The following is a 17339-nucleotide window of genomic DNA, read 5'->3' on the forward strand; positions in this document are numbered from 1 at the left end:
GGGCTCGATCCACAGTAGGGCACGTGCAGGAGGAAGCTGATCAATGATTCTCTCTCATAACTGATGTTCCTATCTCTCTCCCTCTCCCTTCCTCTCTGAAATCAATAAATATCTCTTTAAAAAAATAAAAGAATAAGATTGCTTTGCTATCAAAGCCAAGTAAGGTGTGTCATTCGTTGTCCCTGATGAAGTCTGAGCAGCTCAGTTGCTAATGGACTTCGCTGGGTTCTTATCAAATGAAATCCGTGGAGAAGCAACTAAGCCCACCATGCATTTAGGCTGTAAAGACTGAAAATTGGGGAGGACAGAGGCTTCTGGGGTAGGAGACAGTGAGGGTCAGCGGCTGGGAGGCAGGGAAGACTTGGGAATGCCTGGTGCCTGGAAGCACTGGAGGGTCTGGGATATGCAAATCTGCTGGGGGTGGGGTCAGGCCCTGCACTCCAAGAGGTCAGGTCCTGAGGGAGGGCAGGGGTGCTGTTCCTGGGGATCCCCTTCCTGCAAGGCTCCTCCTCCTCCCCTGCAAGGCTCCTCCTCCTCCCCTTAACCCCCTAACCTGTCCACTTGGAGGAAGGGTGTGGGAAGCAGGTACGCAATGCCTGGGCAGGATGCCCTTCAGTCCTGGATCTCTCCAGGGCGGGGGAGAGGTGTTTGCATTGGTTTATTCGATTCTTCTTACATGTTGAAGGGGGTGGCAGGGGAGTGTCCGCCAGACATGGTTTCCTTCTGCTTGCTCGCCCGAGCTGCCCCGCGTGATGCCTTTTCCCTTCCTTCCCGCTGCCCCAAGCTAACAGGCATGAGATCGCCAGGGATGGAACTGGGTCCCTGTTGTACTGTGTGGAGATCGCGCTCCACAGGAACCTGCCTGATCCAGGGAGGGTTGGGGTCATTCACTGCGAGAAAGGCTCGATTTACATGAAGCCACAGCTTAGATAGGCGCTGGCTGAGCTGTTTGCGGAGGGTTTATCATCCCTTCTGGCTGTTTCCTTGGAAACCACAAACTCAAGATAGCAGTGGAATGCTGCGTCCCCTTATCTGAAACCCTGATTCTCTAGGCCAGTGACTTGGATGCCCCAGGCAAGTGTGGGATGTCCCTTTCTTACTGATATGACTGCACACAGCCATGTTTTAGGTAGGCTAGGATTTGGGCTCCTACCCGGGGCCAGTGCAGGGGTTGGGACGCAGCCTGCTGATTTGGTCATTATGTGATGGTATCCGGGAAAATTTGCATATTCCTCTATTGTTAGTATAGATTAGTGTAAACAAGCAGGAGAGCTGGGAGATTTAAGGAACTACAACAACTGCTAAGACTACTAGTAAGCATTGAGAACGTGTGCGCACAGTGTGAAAGCAGTGGGAGCAGTGTCCATGGGCCACTCCCAACGTCCCTGCCCTTTGACCTTGGCGTTCTGGGACAGTACACGGGCTCTGAGCTCTGTTCTCCAGGCTTATGCCCCATCTCCACCTTCCCTGGTGCCTTGATGGACTACCCCATTAAACTGAGACAGAGGATCACAGGTTGCCCAGGGACATAGTGCAGTCACCTTGCTAGAGCGCTGGGAAATGCTGATTAAGACCACAATAAAGAAGTGGACCTAGGGCACACCGTTCCAACAGGCAAACGCTCAAAGGCTTGAGCATACTTGTGTTGCTGAGAATGGGGCCGCCAGCTCCTTCCTGTCCTGCTGGAGGGAGTGTGAATCTAGCCATTTTGGAAAACGATGGGAATTTTCTACTGAGATCGAACCTACTCATCCTGAGACAGCAGTCCCTCCCGGGTCTGCACTCTGCACCCTGCAAGCACCCGCGGTCACCAGGAGCTGCACTGTCCCCCAATGACAGAGGGAGCAAACACACATGAGGCGCTCACACAGACGCTCAGAGCAGAGCAGCAGGATGAGCACAGCCGGCTTGGCTCGGCCTGGCCCTCCCGCCACACGCACCACGCTCCCCGCAGCCCCAGCAGGCGGCTTTGCTCAGAGAGTACACTGGTCTCAGGTGGCAAAATGGAAATAGAAATGAAAAACGTGAAGCACAGGAAGAAGGCTGAAGGCCTGCTGGGCACCAGCCCCGGAAGTGGTGTCCTGGGCGGGGTGTGAGCAGGACCTGCTGCGATGAGGTGCTTCTGTCCTGACTCGGGGTGCTGGCTCGGTGATGACTCGCAAAGGCTCACAGAGGGGCCCGCGCTCCTGGGCGTCACTTCATTGTCAAACAGGATGGAAGCTGTGCAGGGGGAGTGGGTGCTTTCTGCTGTGGGCCAGCGCTGCTGGGAGGCATCACCTCCTGAGGCTCCGCAGGGCACAGGGCCGAGGGCGGTATCCCCCGAGCTCCAGCCACTCTGCCTGTGCCGGGCCCAGGACACAGACGACCACAGCCTGGAGCAGCTGTGAAGACCAGGCCCGCGGCGTGGCCGAGCAGCCCGAGGGCCCGCAGCTGGCAGGAAGCGAGGGCACAGAAGGGAAACCCACAGGCCCGGCAGCTGGAGGTGGCGCAGACCAGAGGCTGGTGACATTAACGGCCAGCAACGGTGAGGTACCTGCTGCTGGGGCAGGTCCTGGCTGTTTTAATCTAAAAGACGGGCAACACGGGCTCGGAAGCTGCTGTGGCGGCTCTCCGTGGCCCCTGCTCCTCAGGGGAGTGCGCTGCGCCCCACACCCACCGAGTTGGCCACACAGGCGCCCAGAGAGGGGACGCTCAGGGCCCCACCTCCAGCCTCCTGCCGAGCCCTCGGGCATACATGTCCATGGAAACCCTAGGGTGCTACACTCCCCCCTACCCACCCCCGCCCCTCCACCCGCCCCCGCATCTCCTGGAAGAGCCAAGCTCAGGACAGCCTTGTGTTTTGCTATCACAGAGCGTGGGGGTCACTGCTTTGAACTGGAGCTGGGCTGTGCAGGGCCTTCCTGGCCTCGGGCCGTCTTGGCGTCATGCGGTATGAACACTCCTCGGGGGAGGCCAGGGGAGCCCCCCACCCCCAGGGCGCAGTGGCAGGCTCTGTGACGGGCAGGGGCGGTAGGGACAAGGCTGGTTCTGCAAGGAGGGGCTGACTCCGAGGCCCTCCTCTATGGGCGAGAACACACAGGGTGATGCCCAGACACTGGCGGGAGGTGAGGACCCAGGAGGCAGTGGGACCCTCATGGCGGTCTCCACCCACCAAGGTCCCAGGACATCTTGGTATCCGCTGCAGACAGAACAGAAGAGAACGGGGGCACACCCAGCCCACCAGGCACTCCCATTCTCCGTTGTGCGTGGTGGAGCAGAGCGTGGCTGGCTGGAGGGGAAGGAGGTGCCTGGGACAGGTGGTGTGCCTGCGATGATGGCACCGTGGTCTGTGCAGACAGAAGCAGGGTGCCATGGCAGCTTCCTTCCTCCCGTCCAGGCCCCACACAGCATCAGGCGGTCAAATATTGCCACAGGGGGCCCAGCAGCGCCTTCTCAGGGAGTCAGCATGGAAGGCAGGCCAGAGCGTGTAGGAGTGACCTGCTGGGCGGTGCACAAGCTGGTATGAGGAGAGCCCTCACTCAGGGGAGGCACAGCCCTAACGACACAAAAGGCATAAGAAACGCAGCATCTTGGTGCTACTGCCTTGCACCATCGCAAAGTGCAGGCGCACGTGCTTCCCATGTGACGGAGGACAGTGCAGAGCACAGCCCACACCTGGCCAGGCCCAGCTTCTCCCCATGTCTCCTTCCAAAGGCTGCGCCACAGCCCCTCTCCTTGCCCCTGTGCGCACGCTCCTGGGTGGGACAGGGTCAGTCTTCTCGGTCAGCTTTGTGGGGACCGCGATCGGACTGATGGACTGATACTGGTCCGCCTGCCACCCGCTTTGCCCGTTTTACCTCAGACAGGTCGCGAGTGTTTATGCCAGTCTGCACTGCACAGCCACACCTGTCACGTGGAATGGTGGACTTCGATCAACGATAGCAGCACGTGAAGGTGCTGATAGGATTTAGCTTTTATTTTCACATCTGAGGCTCAAGACAGCCATATGCTGTTCCATTCATCAATGAGGAAGGATAAAATTTTTTCTAAACGCACATTTGCTTTTAAAATTTAAGGATATAGCAAAAAGTGAGTTGAAATTTGAGCAGTGAGAAGTGGGTGGCAAATAGCAAAAAAAAAAAAAAATAAATAAAAAAGTGAGTTTGGCCCAACGGCCATGCCCAGTATTAGCCCTGCAGTGGACAGAGGGCCAGCACCAAGGGGGACTACTGAGGCCGAGAGCCCCGCATTAGAGCACAGACCTGTGGAGGAGGGACCCTCGCCAGCTCTGGAGAACAGCTATCCCCAGTAGGATACGCCAGGTCCCAACAGATGAATAGTGGTAAGTACGAGTGCTAAAAGACCACCCCAAACATCAGGAAACATGAGTCATGAGAGGGCACAGGGAGAGAAAGAGAGCAGGAGAGACAGAGATTACACCCCCCCGGACTTGCAGTGCTGTGACAATTGGATATGGAATATAGACTAACTATGCATGCAATATGCAAAGAAACAAAGGATGGAATCACAAAACTAGCAAGCAGTAAGATACTCTCAAAAAATGCTCAGGGATATTTGAAACAACAGTAACAACAACAAACAAAACTGGTAGGAATGTTTACAAAATGCAATTGGTGGGAAAACTTCAGCAAATGAGTGTAACACCAGATTAGACACAGATGAAGCAAAAATTAGTGAACTGGAAGACAAATCTAGAGATAGTGCCAGAATGTGGCACACAGTAAGGCAATAGAAAATAAGAAAAAATGTGGAAGATGAATTGAGGTCTAACATATGTTTAATAAGAGCTTTTGAAGGAATAAATGGTAAAATATAAAGTCATATATGAAGGAAAAGTATCTGAGTATTTTCCAGAACTGATGATAGAAAAGAATCTGTTGTTGTGAGAAGCACAAAAACCTGACCACCACTGGCTTAGACTTATACACATTACCTAGTTCGACCCCAAAACAACTGAGATAAAACACTAGCTTCCCCATTCTATCGTGGAGCAAACCGGGGTCAGAGACATGAATTAAGTGGTCTTCACAGAGCTACCTGTCTGGGCTTGTCAGACGTCATGGCCTGAGTTTCTTTACTATCTCACTTAAGTTTTTACTAATAGAAGCAATTTTAAGGTTATCTATGCCAACCAGTGAAATAACACAGGCTTTGGGATGTGTTGCACATATGGTTAGAGACCCCCCCCCCCCCCAGTGAACTCTGAAAATCTCAAATAATCATTATTCTTAACCTTGATAAGTGGGTACCGGCATCTCCGACAGCCTCGATGTGGTCCCCAGACCAGCGGCATCAGCATGCCTTGGGAACTTGCTAGAAATGCAAATTCTTGAGCCATAATCTATCTTAGTGAGTTAAAAACTCGGGGAGGGGGTGACCCAGTAATCTGTGCCTTTAAGCTCCTCCAGGTGGCTCCCTCCTCCCCCACAGAAGGTTGAGAATCATCTTGGGCTTCTGTATCCATCTTGTGGAACACAACGGAAGGTATAGCTCTCACTCCTCACCCTTTATCCTGATTTACATGTTTCCTTGCCCATAGGGAATACAAGTATATGTTCTTATAAGCCATCCAGACATCCCTGAGAAATGTGCCATGTTGGGAATACTTCTTTATGGCTACCTTTCACAGCTGCACGTGCACTGAAAAGTGTTCCCAATATGGCTCTATTTCCAAAGGGAGGCATCCACCTGCAATCGAGTCCACCTGGTGGGGAGAGAGGGGAGGACACTGGGGGAAGGTATTGTTCTGATAGTCGAGGGGGACAGGGATGCCCTCTGGTGTCCCTGAGCCAGGTCCGTCCTGGACAAAGGCTCTGATTTGCACTCCTCTGATTGTGGTGGACACCAGCCTTTTCCTTAGAGAGCCCTGGCCCTGAGTCCTCCAGGCCCCAGTGTATACAGAACAGTGTGCCCTCACCGGTCCATCTGTGCATCTTGATCACTGCTTCAGGGCAGCGCCTCCCACAGGGCCCCGCAGTAGGAGGCGTGAGTGGGAGTGAATGTGTGCATGTGAGTGTGTGTATGGACAGGAAGAATGGCAAGGGTGTGGCGGGGTGGGGGGGAGGGAGAGAGAAAGTCATGGGAGCTAACACAGAAGGCTCGACTCAAAGACTGCAGTGTTCATTTCCCCCCGAGAGTGACGGACAGAAAGGTCAGGGCCCTGCATTTCAGATGCAGGGCGGGTCAGAGCCGCCACGCAGACCCGCCAGCTGTCCCCGAGGATGGGACACTGATGGCCTCTGCAGGGCAAACCACACTTGTCCTTGGCCCCTGCCCAGGCCTCTGCGTGCGGGACAGAGGCCCCCGGGATGACTACCTAACACACTGGAGAGCGGCCATGGAAGGCTGGGAAGGGAGTGTGTCTAGGGGTCCTGCCCATCGTGTGCAGCAACCACAGGCCAGAGCACGCTGAGGCCCGCACCACCGAGCGGGTACCGGGGGGAGAGGGGGCGGTGAAACCGCAGGCCACAGCGCCTGGCCTCCTTGCATGCTTGCCAAAACACGCGTCTGTCTGATCATGGAACTCCAACTCTCCTGGGCTTTCTCTCTGCCTCAGTTTCTCACATCCCTGACCTCAAACACTCTCAGCTACTGCATGGGCAACACTCTCTCCTGATATCTCCAAACTTCCGTGCCCGATCTAATGCTTGCCTCTGGGCCGCCTCTCCTGGCAGGACCCTTGGGGCCACTGCCCTGCACGGTCCCCACTCTGGGGCCATTCAAGAGATCGGGGTCCTTCTCAGGATCTGACAAGTCTCCCAGGTGTGCCTGGCCCGCCAGTGTGGCCCGGGAGGCTCTGCATGGCGGCCCCCACTCTCCAGTCTGCCATCTGCCCCGACCAGGACCCCACTCTCCTGTGACCTCCGCCGTCCACTCCTTGCCCTCCGATCCCACGTCAGTGCTGCCTGGCACTCATGGGCATTTCCAAAATAGCACCTGCGGCCAGCACCCGGGCTCGGCTCTGGGTTTATAAGAACTTTAGCCCAAAACGATAAAATATTTACTTGGGTACTAAACACAGAGACAATGACAACTCCTTTCCTTTCTTTTGCAGGACACGACATTTTGGGAGCATTTCACTTGTAACATATTTTACAGAATGAAACAAAGAACGCAGCACATGGCACGGAGGAGATGGCTACGCACCAGCAGCAGCACCGTGCCGGGCCGTGCGCTGCCCTGGGCACACCGCACGGGCACTCCTGCAGGGAGGGCCCGGGCCTGCCCACCACAGCCTGCCCCCCAGCCTCCGCCAGCCCCAGCGGGCCCAGCAGTGTGACCACATGGCTTTAGGGTCTTATCTGATTAGTAAAAGATGCTTAATCATAACCACAGAAGACTGCTTTTCCTCCTACTCCAACTTCCTTCCAAAGCTGACAGCAGTCCTAACTGAGAACGTGCCTGCATTACTCACAGCGAGCATGGGCCTGGGAGGGTCTCTCCTGTGAGCGGAAAGTGGTCGTACCCAGTTATAACCAAATGAAGAGGCAAATGCTGGGCAGCCAAATAAGGGAAAGAAAAGGTGCTATGGATGCGTCAGGCAGGGAAGTAAAAATTACACCATTTTTCTAACCTGCGTACGCTTGCAGCTTTAAAATGACGATTTATTGTGATCTATTTCTTATTCTAAAAACGTATGTTTTGCATTTTTAAAAGAGGGTCTCCTAATTGTATATGCTTTGAACCCCACCGATCTTGGATCCTTCCCCTAGGGAAGGAATTCATAATTTTGGGAAAATAAGTTTGTTTCCCTTTTTTAACAAATTTGTGTTTTGGTCACATCTGAGCTATGGCTAATTTCTCAAAATGGCCAACTGCGCCATCATGCAAGCCCTCAGGAGCCCAGGGCACCCCCACGGCCCCAGTCCCTGGTGTCACCAGCGAGGCAGGCCCTGGGCTGGCACCTGTGAGTGCTCACAGGAGCGTCTCCTTTGCACCCCCAGGCGGGTCCCACTGAACTTTAGTTGGATCTTCCCTGACACGTCCCATATGTGGGCAGACCAACGTGCCCACAGCCAGGCCTCCCATTACCCAGGAGCGCCCAGCACGCTCCTGCCTCAGGGCACCCACAGGCTATCCCCCGCTGGGTGGCCCCACTGCCTTCGGGTCTTTGCTCAGGTCTCCTCGCACAGGCCCTGCCTCACCCCCAACCCAGGACAGCGCAGGCACCTGGCAGCAGCCCCGTCCTGCTTCGAGCCCCGGCGTCCTGTGCTGCTCTGTCCAAGGCTCCACGTCCATTTCCCCACTAAGAGGAAGGCTCCACAAAGCACGAGCTGGCGTGGCTCACACCTCCACCGTGCCCAGAGCAATGCCGGTGTTTTGCACCCCAGACAGCTACGGACACCAGTGAGTGCGGGTCCAGAGAGGGACACACAGTTTACATGGTTGAGAGTAGGCAGGAGGCACGGTCTCAGGTGCATGTGAATGTGGGGAGGAGCCACCACTGTGGACCCGGCCGTTCTGCAGCACCTCCTGCAGCACCCCCTGTAACACCCCTGCAGCACCTGTCTCAAGGCTCCTTGGGCACGGCCTTCCCATGGCAGCACCTGGCCCAGGGGTGTGGCCTCCTCCCCTCCCCCCACAGCCCCTGGCCCAGAGGCATGGCCTCCCTGACAGCAGCACCTGGCCCAGGGGCGTGGCCTCCCTGACAGCAGCACCTGGCCCCAAGGACACGTCCTCTGGGTCCTGCAAGCCCTGGACCAGCAAGGCAGAGGCCTAACCAGCTGTTGAGAGATGCAGTCTGGCTGATTAACACATTGAACGCCCTGTCCACAGCCCCATGACGTTTGTGTTGGAAACTATTCCTGAGAAGCTGGTAATTGTCCAAACCTCCAGCAGTGGAGGCCTCTGAGCAGGGCCTGCCGGCCGCCGCACCCACTACCATCGCTCCGCCACTGCCGGGCGACCTGGGTGTCCGTGCTGGTTCTAAGGATGACTTTTCAATAAGATGATGTGTTTAAGATCATTTCTTAAATAAGAGCCATTATGGTAAAGTCTATGAAAAATTCTTTGAAGAGATACTTTAGAGACATTGTACTTGGAGGGAAAGTTTACGAAGTCAGCTGGGATGAGCCTACCTGCTCACGGGCTGCCCGGCCGTGTCAGTGTCCAGGTGAGGGGGGCGCCTGCCCTCCGAAGCCCAGTGAGCACCTCTGGGGTCCCTGAGCCGGGACACACAGGAGAGCGGCCCTGCCAGCAGGCTGTGGTGCCGCCTTGGCCAGGCCCTTGGGGAGGAGGGGGACCCTGCCCGAGACAGCTTCTTTCCTTCTCTGGGCCGTGCCCGCCCCCCAAGGTGGCCTGTGTCTCCAGGACCTGACACGAGGGTTCCCTGGCCTCTGAGGGTAACAGTGAGCAGGATTGGGGCGCCCGCCTCCCCCTGAGCTGAGGGGGCAAAGACCAGACGGCGGTGATCAAAGGCCTACGCCACCTGCACCCCGACACTTAGTCCCCAGGAAGACAGGGGGGGAGGCTAAGACTGGGCGGGCCCTGCTCGGCCTCTGGATTAGACGAATAGCCACAGGCATCCCCATGCAGCCGAGCTTGCCATCAAGAGCTGGCTGTGAGGCTGAGGCACAGCCGTTAAGTGATGCCCCCAGTGCCCATAGGAGGCTCCCCGTGGGTCAGACTGGGGTAAACAAACGGGAGTGACGAGGGGCAGCTCAGACTGGAAACGCCCCGGATGGGACGGAGCCCGCATGTGTCTTCGGGTGAGAGTGTGGGCTCCCGGTCATGTGGGCCGGGCGATGGAGGCCCGAGTCAGCCCTGACGCCAGCAGGCCATGGTGCGGGAGAGGAAAGAGGCGGTACTCACAAAAACTTCCCGTTCGTCTTGGACCCGATCAGGACAATCTGCTCGGACTCGTCCCGGGAGATCTTCCCGTGGAACCAGGGCATCTTCTCGTGGGCGGTGGTGGCGATGAGCTTCTCCAGCTGCGGCTTCTGGCTGATGATGGCCTGCTCCAGCGCCTGGCCCTGCGGGCAGAGCTGCGCTCAGGCCAGGCCTCAGGCGCCCACCGGCCTGAGTCCTGACGCACCATCACCGAGCATGCGCGTGCACGCCCCCATAAACAAAGCCAGTAAGATCTGCGGAGTATTCCAGCACCTTCCAGACGTGAACAACAAAGCAGACTTCAGAACACTGAGACGTCTGGCCCTCCAAAGGCCACACCAGGACGAGAAATGCCGGGACGACCAAGCCCCGTCCCTGGCTCAGTCGTCTAGGACAGTGTTCCGTGTCAATCACCCATGAGCAATGGAGCAGCACGGAGCCCTGCGCTCCTGCCGGCCCCGGGGGCACCGCACGCACAGTGCTGCCTGTCCTGCAGGGGTGGCACCGCGGGCACTGCAGGGCGCACCTCGCTGTGGAAACGATGGCCCCGAGCAGAAACAGGAGGGGCTAGCCCTGGGTCAGCTCCGTCCTCTCTGTTCTTAGTGGGGGAGAAACACATATCCCGCAGAGCAGTCAATGAAGGACCAGAGTCTGATGATCTGAAGTTATAAAACAAACCACAAGAATCAAAAAGTAAAAGCAGAATTAACCCAAACTAGGAGCAGGAAGGGAGGGCAGGTGAGGATGGGAGTTTGGTCATGCCTCACAGATGAACTGAGAAACCAAAGCAGTGATAAGTTACATACCAGGGAGGCTGCAAAGCAAGTGCATCAAGGTCCGAGTGGAAGGGTGCGGCACTGCACAGCCCTGACAGAGAGGATGACCGTGGCCCACGCGGCTGCCTCACCAGGGCACGACACTAAGCGAAAGCAGCTGTCTGACAGGCTACCTGCTGTGTGATCTCGTTTATATGGAGTTCCGGAAGCAGCAAAGCTATGGGACCGAAATCAGATGGGGGGCTTCCGGGGGCTGGGCACAGGGTGCTCGATGGGTAGTGGAGCTGCTGCGTATCTTGGTTGGATGGGGCCTCGTTATACCATGTGTCAGTCAGGAGGCACAGAATTGTACCTATAAAGGATGTGTAAATTACACCTCAATGAATCTGATCCACCTGACTTTAAAGGAGGAGAAGGCTGGTCTAACACACCCAGTGCCTGCTATCGAGCACGCTGGGCACAGTACGATCCCGCTCTGCAAGGTGGAACTTAGTCCAGAATGTTTTCCCAGGAGGAAGCAGTCACGGCACGCGGCCCGGGAGCCTGTACAGCCGTCCCTGCATGGACGATGACTCGGCGGAGCACAGGCGCACCAGAGGCTGGCGAGGAGGCGAGCCCAGAGAGGACCCGGAGGCCGTGGTGTGAGTGGTCACAGCCTCCGGGACCTTCGTGGATGACAAGTTGTCCACACACACAAACAAGACACGCACGCCCTTCGCTGTGGCAAACCAGGTGCTCGGCCCGCCCCGCAGACACGGCGGTGGCCGGAAGGATGGCTGTGGAGGGTGCTCCCCACCCATTGTGTGTAAACAATGGAAATCCACCAGTGGAACCGGCTAGGGCAGTGGTTGGCAAACTCATTAGTCAACAGAGCCAAATGTTAACAGTACAACAGTTGAAATTTCTTTTGAGAGCCAAATTTTTTAAACTTATACTATATAGGTAGGTACATTGTTATTAACTTAATTAGGGTACTCCTAAGGCTTAGGAAGAGCCACACTCGAGGGGCCAAAGAGCCACATGTGGCTCGCGAGCCGCTGTTTATCGACCACGGGTAAGTGAACCACGGGGACAGGAGGAATGCCGGGCAGCCACAGCGGTTAGTTAACATGGGTGCTGACCCGACGTCCTGCGAGAGGTCACGGAGCTATAGAATCCTGTCTAGTGCGACCCCCTCGGGTAAATAACGGACAGGGTGCTTGCCACGCTCTCCGAAAAGGCCAGCATGAATGGTGATGCGGTTTCCTGGTGGAGAAACCCACATCGCTGCACGCAGGGGCCACCCTCGCTGCTGTGAGCACAGGGAGGAGGCTGCCTCCGGGGCAGCGCTTTGGTCCAAGTGGGTGATGGCTCGGGCTGCTGATCTGGGCAGCGGGCCCTGGGGAGGGGGGCTGCGCCCGCGGCGGCTCACCTGCAGGTTCCAGGTCTGCTTCACGTACTCGCGGATGAGGTTCTCCTTCAGGTCCTCGAAGGGCCCCGTCTTGGGCTGCACCCCGGGCGGCCGGTGGAAGGGCTTCTTGAGGAGGCAGACCAGGCCGTCGGACTCCTGGGAGTGGTAGAGGCAGAGCTCAGCCGGGCTGGGGTGCGCCCTGCCGCCCGCGATGGCGTAGGTCCCGTTCAGCTCCCGCTCGATGGTGTAGTGGTGCGCTTTGCGCCCGTGCGCCACCGACAGGGCGAAGCCGCCCAGGTAATTGCGGCTCTGGCGCAGCAGGTAGAGCCCGTCGCTCATGCCGCCCTGGACCAGGTAATCCTCGGCCTCCTCCCGGGTGATGTTGCCAAAGAAGAAGGGCAGGTGGTCAGCCACGCCGGCAGCCATGCTGTCTCCCTCACGCCACGCCACACGTGTCCACCTGGCAGCACAAAGAGGGACAGGGGTCAGCACCCGAGCAGCAGGAACTGGAGTGAAACTGCCAGCCTTCCGCCCCTGGAGACAGGAGACAGGCCTCCAGGGGAGCCCCTCCCGGGAGCCAGCACATGGCACCAGTGAACGCACTGTCCCCCCTCCTCACCCCGCAGCCCCCTCTCCCCACCCCCACCCCATCTGCTCACAGGGGCACTGGGTTTCCCGCACACGTGCACTGCATGGAGCCTGAAACCAGAGAATTGGACACGCGTGCCCACGGGACAGGATTCGAAGAGACGTGTGAGAAAGAGAAGTCCTGTTGCAAGCAGGGCTCAGGGGCTGGCCTGACGGTCAGCAAGGAGCAGGTGGGGCCTACCAGCCTCTGCCCTGGGGCATGGAGAGTGACATCCTCCCAGGGCCCCGGCCTCGGCTGGCCCTGTCCCCTCCTGCCCTCCCCCAGATCGCTCCCGGCACCTGCCCACCCTCCCCACTGAGAAGCAGTGCAGGCTCCACACCGATGAGACCTGTTCCAGCACACACACTTCTTCACTAAACAGACCCACAGACAGACACACACACACACAGACACACACAGACACACACAGAAACACAGACACACACACACACAGACACACACACACACAGAAACACAGACACACAGACACAGACACAGACACACACAGAAACACAGACACACACATAGACACAGACACACACACAGACACACACACAGACAGAAACACACAGACACACAGACACACACACAGACACACACACACAGACCCATACACAGACACACACACAGACAGACAGAAACACACACACACAGACACACACACACAGACACATACACAGACACACACACACACACAGACAGAAACACACACAGACACACACACAGACACACACAGACACACACAGACACACACACAGACACACACAGACACACACAGACACATACACAGACACACACAGACAGACAGAAACACACACAGACACACACACACAGACCCATACACAGACACACACACAGACAGACAGAAACACACACACAGACACACACACACAGACACATACACAGACACACACACACAGACAGACAGAAACACACACACACAGAAACACACACAGACACATACACAGACACACACACAGACACACCCTGACACAGGACAGGGTGGAGCCCTGAGCAGGAGGTGCTGGCTGGGCGTGGTGGCCCCGGGAGCACAGGTGCCCATGCAGCAGACGCTCCTCCTGGCCATGTGCCAGCCCAGGGCCCCGACGGGCCCAGGACACTGGGTTTATTATGATTTGATGGGACCATTGATTTCTTGCTTCCAGCATTTGTGTATCAGCGATTGTTTTCCTTTGTCCAGTTTCTGAAAATCCACCTGTCAGCACAGTCCACACGCATGTCAGGCCGAGGGCTCAGCTAAGGAGCAGACACCAGAGGCCAGGGATCTGCTGCTCTGCGGGACCTTCTGCCCTGCGCTCGCCTCCCAGGGGCCCTGCCTCTCAGTGCGGCCTCAGCTCCCTCATCACACTCGCTCTGCTCCCGCCACTGTCTCTAAGGCCACGGCCACCCCTCGCTCCCTGGGCCGCGGCCACCCCTCGCTCCCTGGGCCGCGGCCACCCTCACTCCCTGGGCCTCGGCCACCCTCACTCCCTGGGCCTCGGCCACCCTCGCTCCCTGGGCCGCGGCCACCCCTCGCTCCCTGGGCCGCGGCCACCCCTCGCTCCCTGGGCCTCGGCCACCCCTCACTCCCTGGGCCTCGGCCACCCCTCGCTCCCTGGGCCTCGGCCACCCCTCGCTCCCTGGGCCGCGGCCACCCCTCGCTCCCTGGGCCTCGGCCACCCCTCGATCCCTGGGCCTCGACCACCCTCACTCCCTGGGCCCCATCCGCATTTCAGCCCCCTCAGCCCAGCACTTACAAGCCCGCACACATGAGCATCACCTGGATCTGAAACGAAGGGCCGGTGGGGCTGCAGGCCAGCGGTCTCGGTGCTGCCGATGCGGGGACCGACCGTGCCTATGGCCGGGACCTCCACCACTTGAGCCTCCCTCGCCCGGGCACTGCCCAGCCAGGGCCCAGCCTCCTTCCAAAGGCTTGAGTGGCAAATGCCTTTAGTGTGACCTCCATTCTGTCCATACCCATTCCCTGTCTGGTTTGACCGCATCGTCCCAGCTGCGCCCTGCAAGCATGGCGGCCGCCAGCCTGCTCCTTCCCGTCCTGGTCCTCCTCCCATCCCGGCAGCATGTCCCTGTCCCTCTGTCCCTGTCCCTCCATGCCAGTCAGCCTCATCCCAGCTGGCTGTTCCCCGGGCCACGGCTGCCCTGGCCAGGTCCTGCTCTCACTCTCTGCTCTGGGCGGGGCAGGAGGATAGGCTCAGAGCCCGGCCTCAGCGGCACCCTTGCTGTCCGCTGTCCCTACACTTGGGGCCCTTGGCATAGCGGCTGCCCACTGTGAGCTCAACTGAAGCTGTGAGTCTTCCAGAAGAATATTTTAAGTGTGAACACATACTTTTAAACTTACATAACTCCCAACACAAGTTACATTCATCTAACAGGTACATTGGTGCGCCTCTGCTGTGAGCCACCCCGAAGCAGTCGGCAGGGGGCAGGCAGGCCCACGGGCACTCCTGTGTGGCTCCGCGGGACACTGCAGTCACCCGAGCGTGCGCCTCCTGGCTGCCCTGCGTGGCGCCATGGCTGCCGGCCGCTTCCTGTGCGGAGGATGGCCTCTGTGCACTGTGCCGGCGGGCCGCAGGCATGGGCTATTGCAGGGACAATGCGCGCACTTTCTTGGGCTATTTAACTGGGGGGTGAACATCTCTGATACCCGTTCATGCCTTGTCAGGACTGGCTCCCACAGGTGCCCACCCAGAGCCTGCTCCTGGTCGCCGACCTGCTTCCTACAACACAGACCACGGTGATGGGCTGCCACCCCCGTCCCGGCCGCTGTCTGCAGGTGCTGTCACCACAGCGCGGTTCCAGCCCGTTTTGTAGATACCACTCACTCACTACGGAGCCTGCCTGGCGCTCAGCCTCAGGTGGGGCCGCGCTGCCGGCTCTGCACCCTCCCAGCAACCTGGACAGGCTTCCTGCTCTGCACCCTCCCCGCGCCCAGCCACCTGGGACTCATCACAGGCGCTGCTCCACTCTGCCTTCTCCTGGGACCCAGAGTCTGCGCTCAAACTCACACCCGGGAACGTCCTCAGCGGCCGAGAAGGCTGCCCATCCCTGTGCAACTCAACGTTCCAGTTTCCAGGCCTTTTCTCCAGGTGGGGACCACCTATTCAAATGCTCAGCGCTGAGAAACCAACAGGTGCTGCCAGCAGGCGAGGCCTCGGGCTATTGTGAGGTGAGCTCCCTCACGGTCTGGGCCTTCCCAGGCACAGGTAACTACATTTCGTGATAGAAACATGTTGTGGGACATGAAGTAATGCCTTGCGATGCCCGGGCCGCCCAGGATGCACCTGCTCACCCTCCTCCGCACGTCTCCCCACGGACAAGGCCCTTTAACACCTGACCCCTCCAGCCGGGCTCCCCCAGTGGAGAGTGGGCAGGAAGGGATGCCTTGCCCGCTGCCCTGTCCACCCCTGGAACATTCCTGCACCTGGCAGGTGGACAGACTTAAAATTACATGAAAGCCAGTTTCCAAATAAGGGTACAGAGAGTCCAGTTTTATTTTTAAAGACTCTGTGTGCAAAGACGTGGCCATACACACACGAGGGAGAGGAGAGAGCCTGGGCAGCTTCCCATGCGTCCACTGCTGACCCCTCCACTCGGCCCTCCCCTCTGCCCCCCCCTCCTAACCTCCCCCCCTTTGCCCCCCCCTCCCCATTCTCTGCTTCTCCTGATGTCACACCTCCACGGGCCGAGCCTCCCGACAGTGCCCACTTCAGGGGTCCATCTCCCTCCTGACAGCCCCTTTCCCTTCGGGGCTCCCCTCCTCTCACTCAGCACCCAGCGCTGGGTCCACAGCCCGTCGTCTCCATCCACACCGCCTACCAGCAAGGCCCCTCCACACCGCCCTGACCGGATGCCGCATGTCTGAGGCCTCCACCTGGGTCTGCCCGACACTCAGCCTTCGTGGCTCATGCACGCCCTCCCTCAGCCTCTCCCACCTGAGCAAATGGCACCAGCCCTGACCAGCTGCCCGGGGCGAGGCCCTGGCCTTCCAGGATTCCTCTCAGTCTTCGTGCACATCTCACCCACTGAGTCAGAAAAGACATGACGTGACCACCCGACGTGACCACCCGACGCGGGAACGGGCTCCTTCAGGGAGCAGGAGTCCAGGCAGGGACCACCTGCCTGGGCTGGGGACCTAGGGACAGCCCCAGCCTGTCTCCAGGGACCTCGCAGCTTTCTCTAACACGACCCAAGCCCTGACTGCGGTCTTCCACGACGCTGCCTGGAGCCGCACCACCTCTCCCTGATGTGGACGGAAGCTGCACCCAGTCCTCCCTCGCCAGCCCTCCCTCTTGGCCATGCCCTGCACCGTGCGCAGTGTGAGGCGGGCGAGCGCTCTCCCAGCCCCCGGACACCCCAAATCCTCCTCAAACCCTGCTTCCCTGCATGGCCCGAGCCCTGGCTCCTCTTGCCCGCCTGCGCCATGCTCGCCCTGCCCAGCGCTCGGCCCTCCTTCCTGTCCTCACGTGGTGGCCTCTCCTGACCCCAGGCCTCAGCGAACCTGCTGGGCTTCTCCTTCTCAGGCGCGTGGTCTCAGCTCCGGCCACCTCAGAGAGGCGTGGGCCCAGGACCGCGGCCGAGGTGGCTTCAGGGCCCCGCTTATCTTTATCTGACCCACGTGAGCGCTTCCTTCGCCGTCAGCTCAGCCTGCCCTCTGGCCCTGGCCCTGGGCCTCGAGCCGGAGTGTCCCCAGCCCCTC

At 58.6% G+C, this 17339-nt stretch overlaps 1 protein-coding gene across 2 annotated transcripts in view; it reads right to left on the reverse strand.

Moving 5' to 3' along the window:
• Window positions 1–17339, reverse strand: part of SYK (spleen associated tyrosine kinase) — an 85588-nt gene that overhangs the window by 32855 nt on the left and 35394 nt on the right. For both annotated transcript variants that reach the window (XM_059656303.1, XM_059656304.1), the window contains exons 2-3: window positions 12016–12454; window positions 9811–9971 (exon numbers count right to left, since the gene is read on the reverse strand). In XM_059656303.1, the coding sequence (XP_059512286.1) occupies window positions 9811–9971; window positions 12016–12420 (566 nt within the window). In that variant the 5' untranslated portion in view covers window positions 12421–12454. The remainder of the gene's footprint in view (window positions 1–9810; window positions 9972–12015; window positions 12455–17339) is intronic.

This window comes from Myotis daubentonii, chromosome 11, assembly GCF_963259705.1.
Source record: "Myotis daubentonii chromosome 11, mMyoDau2.1, whole genome shotgun sequence".
Lineage (NCBI taxonomy): Eukaryota > Metazoa > Chordata > Mammalia > Chiroptera > Vespertilionidae > Myotis > Myotis daubentonii.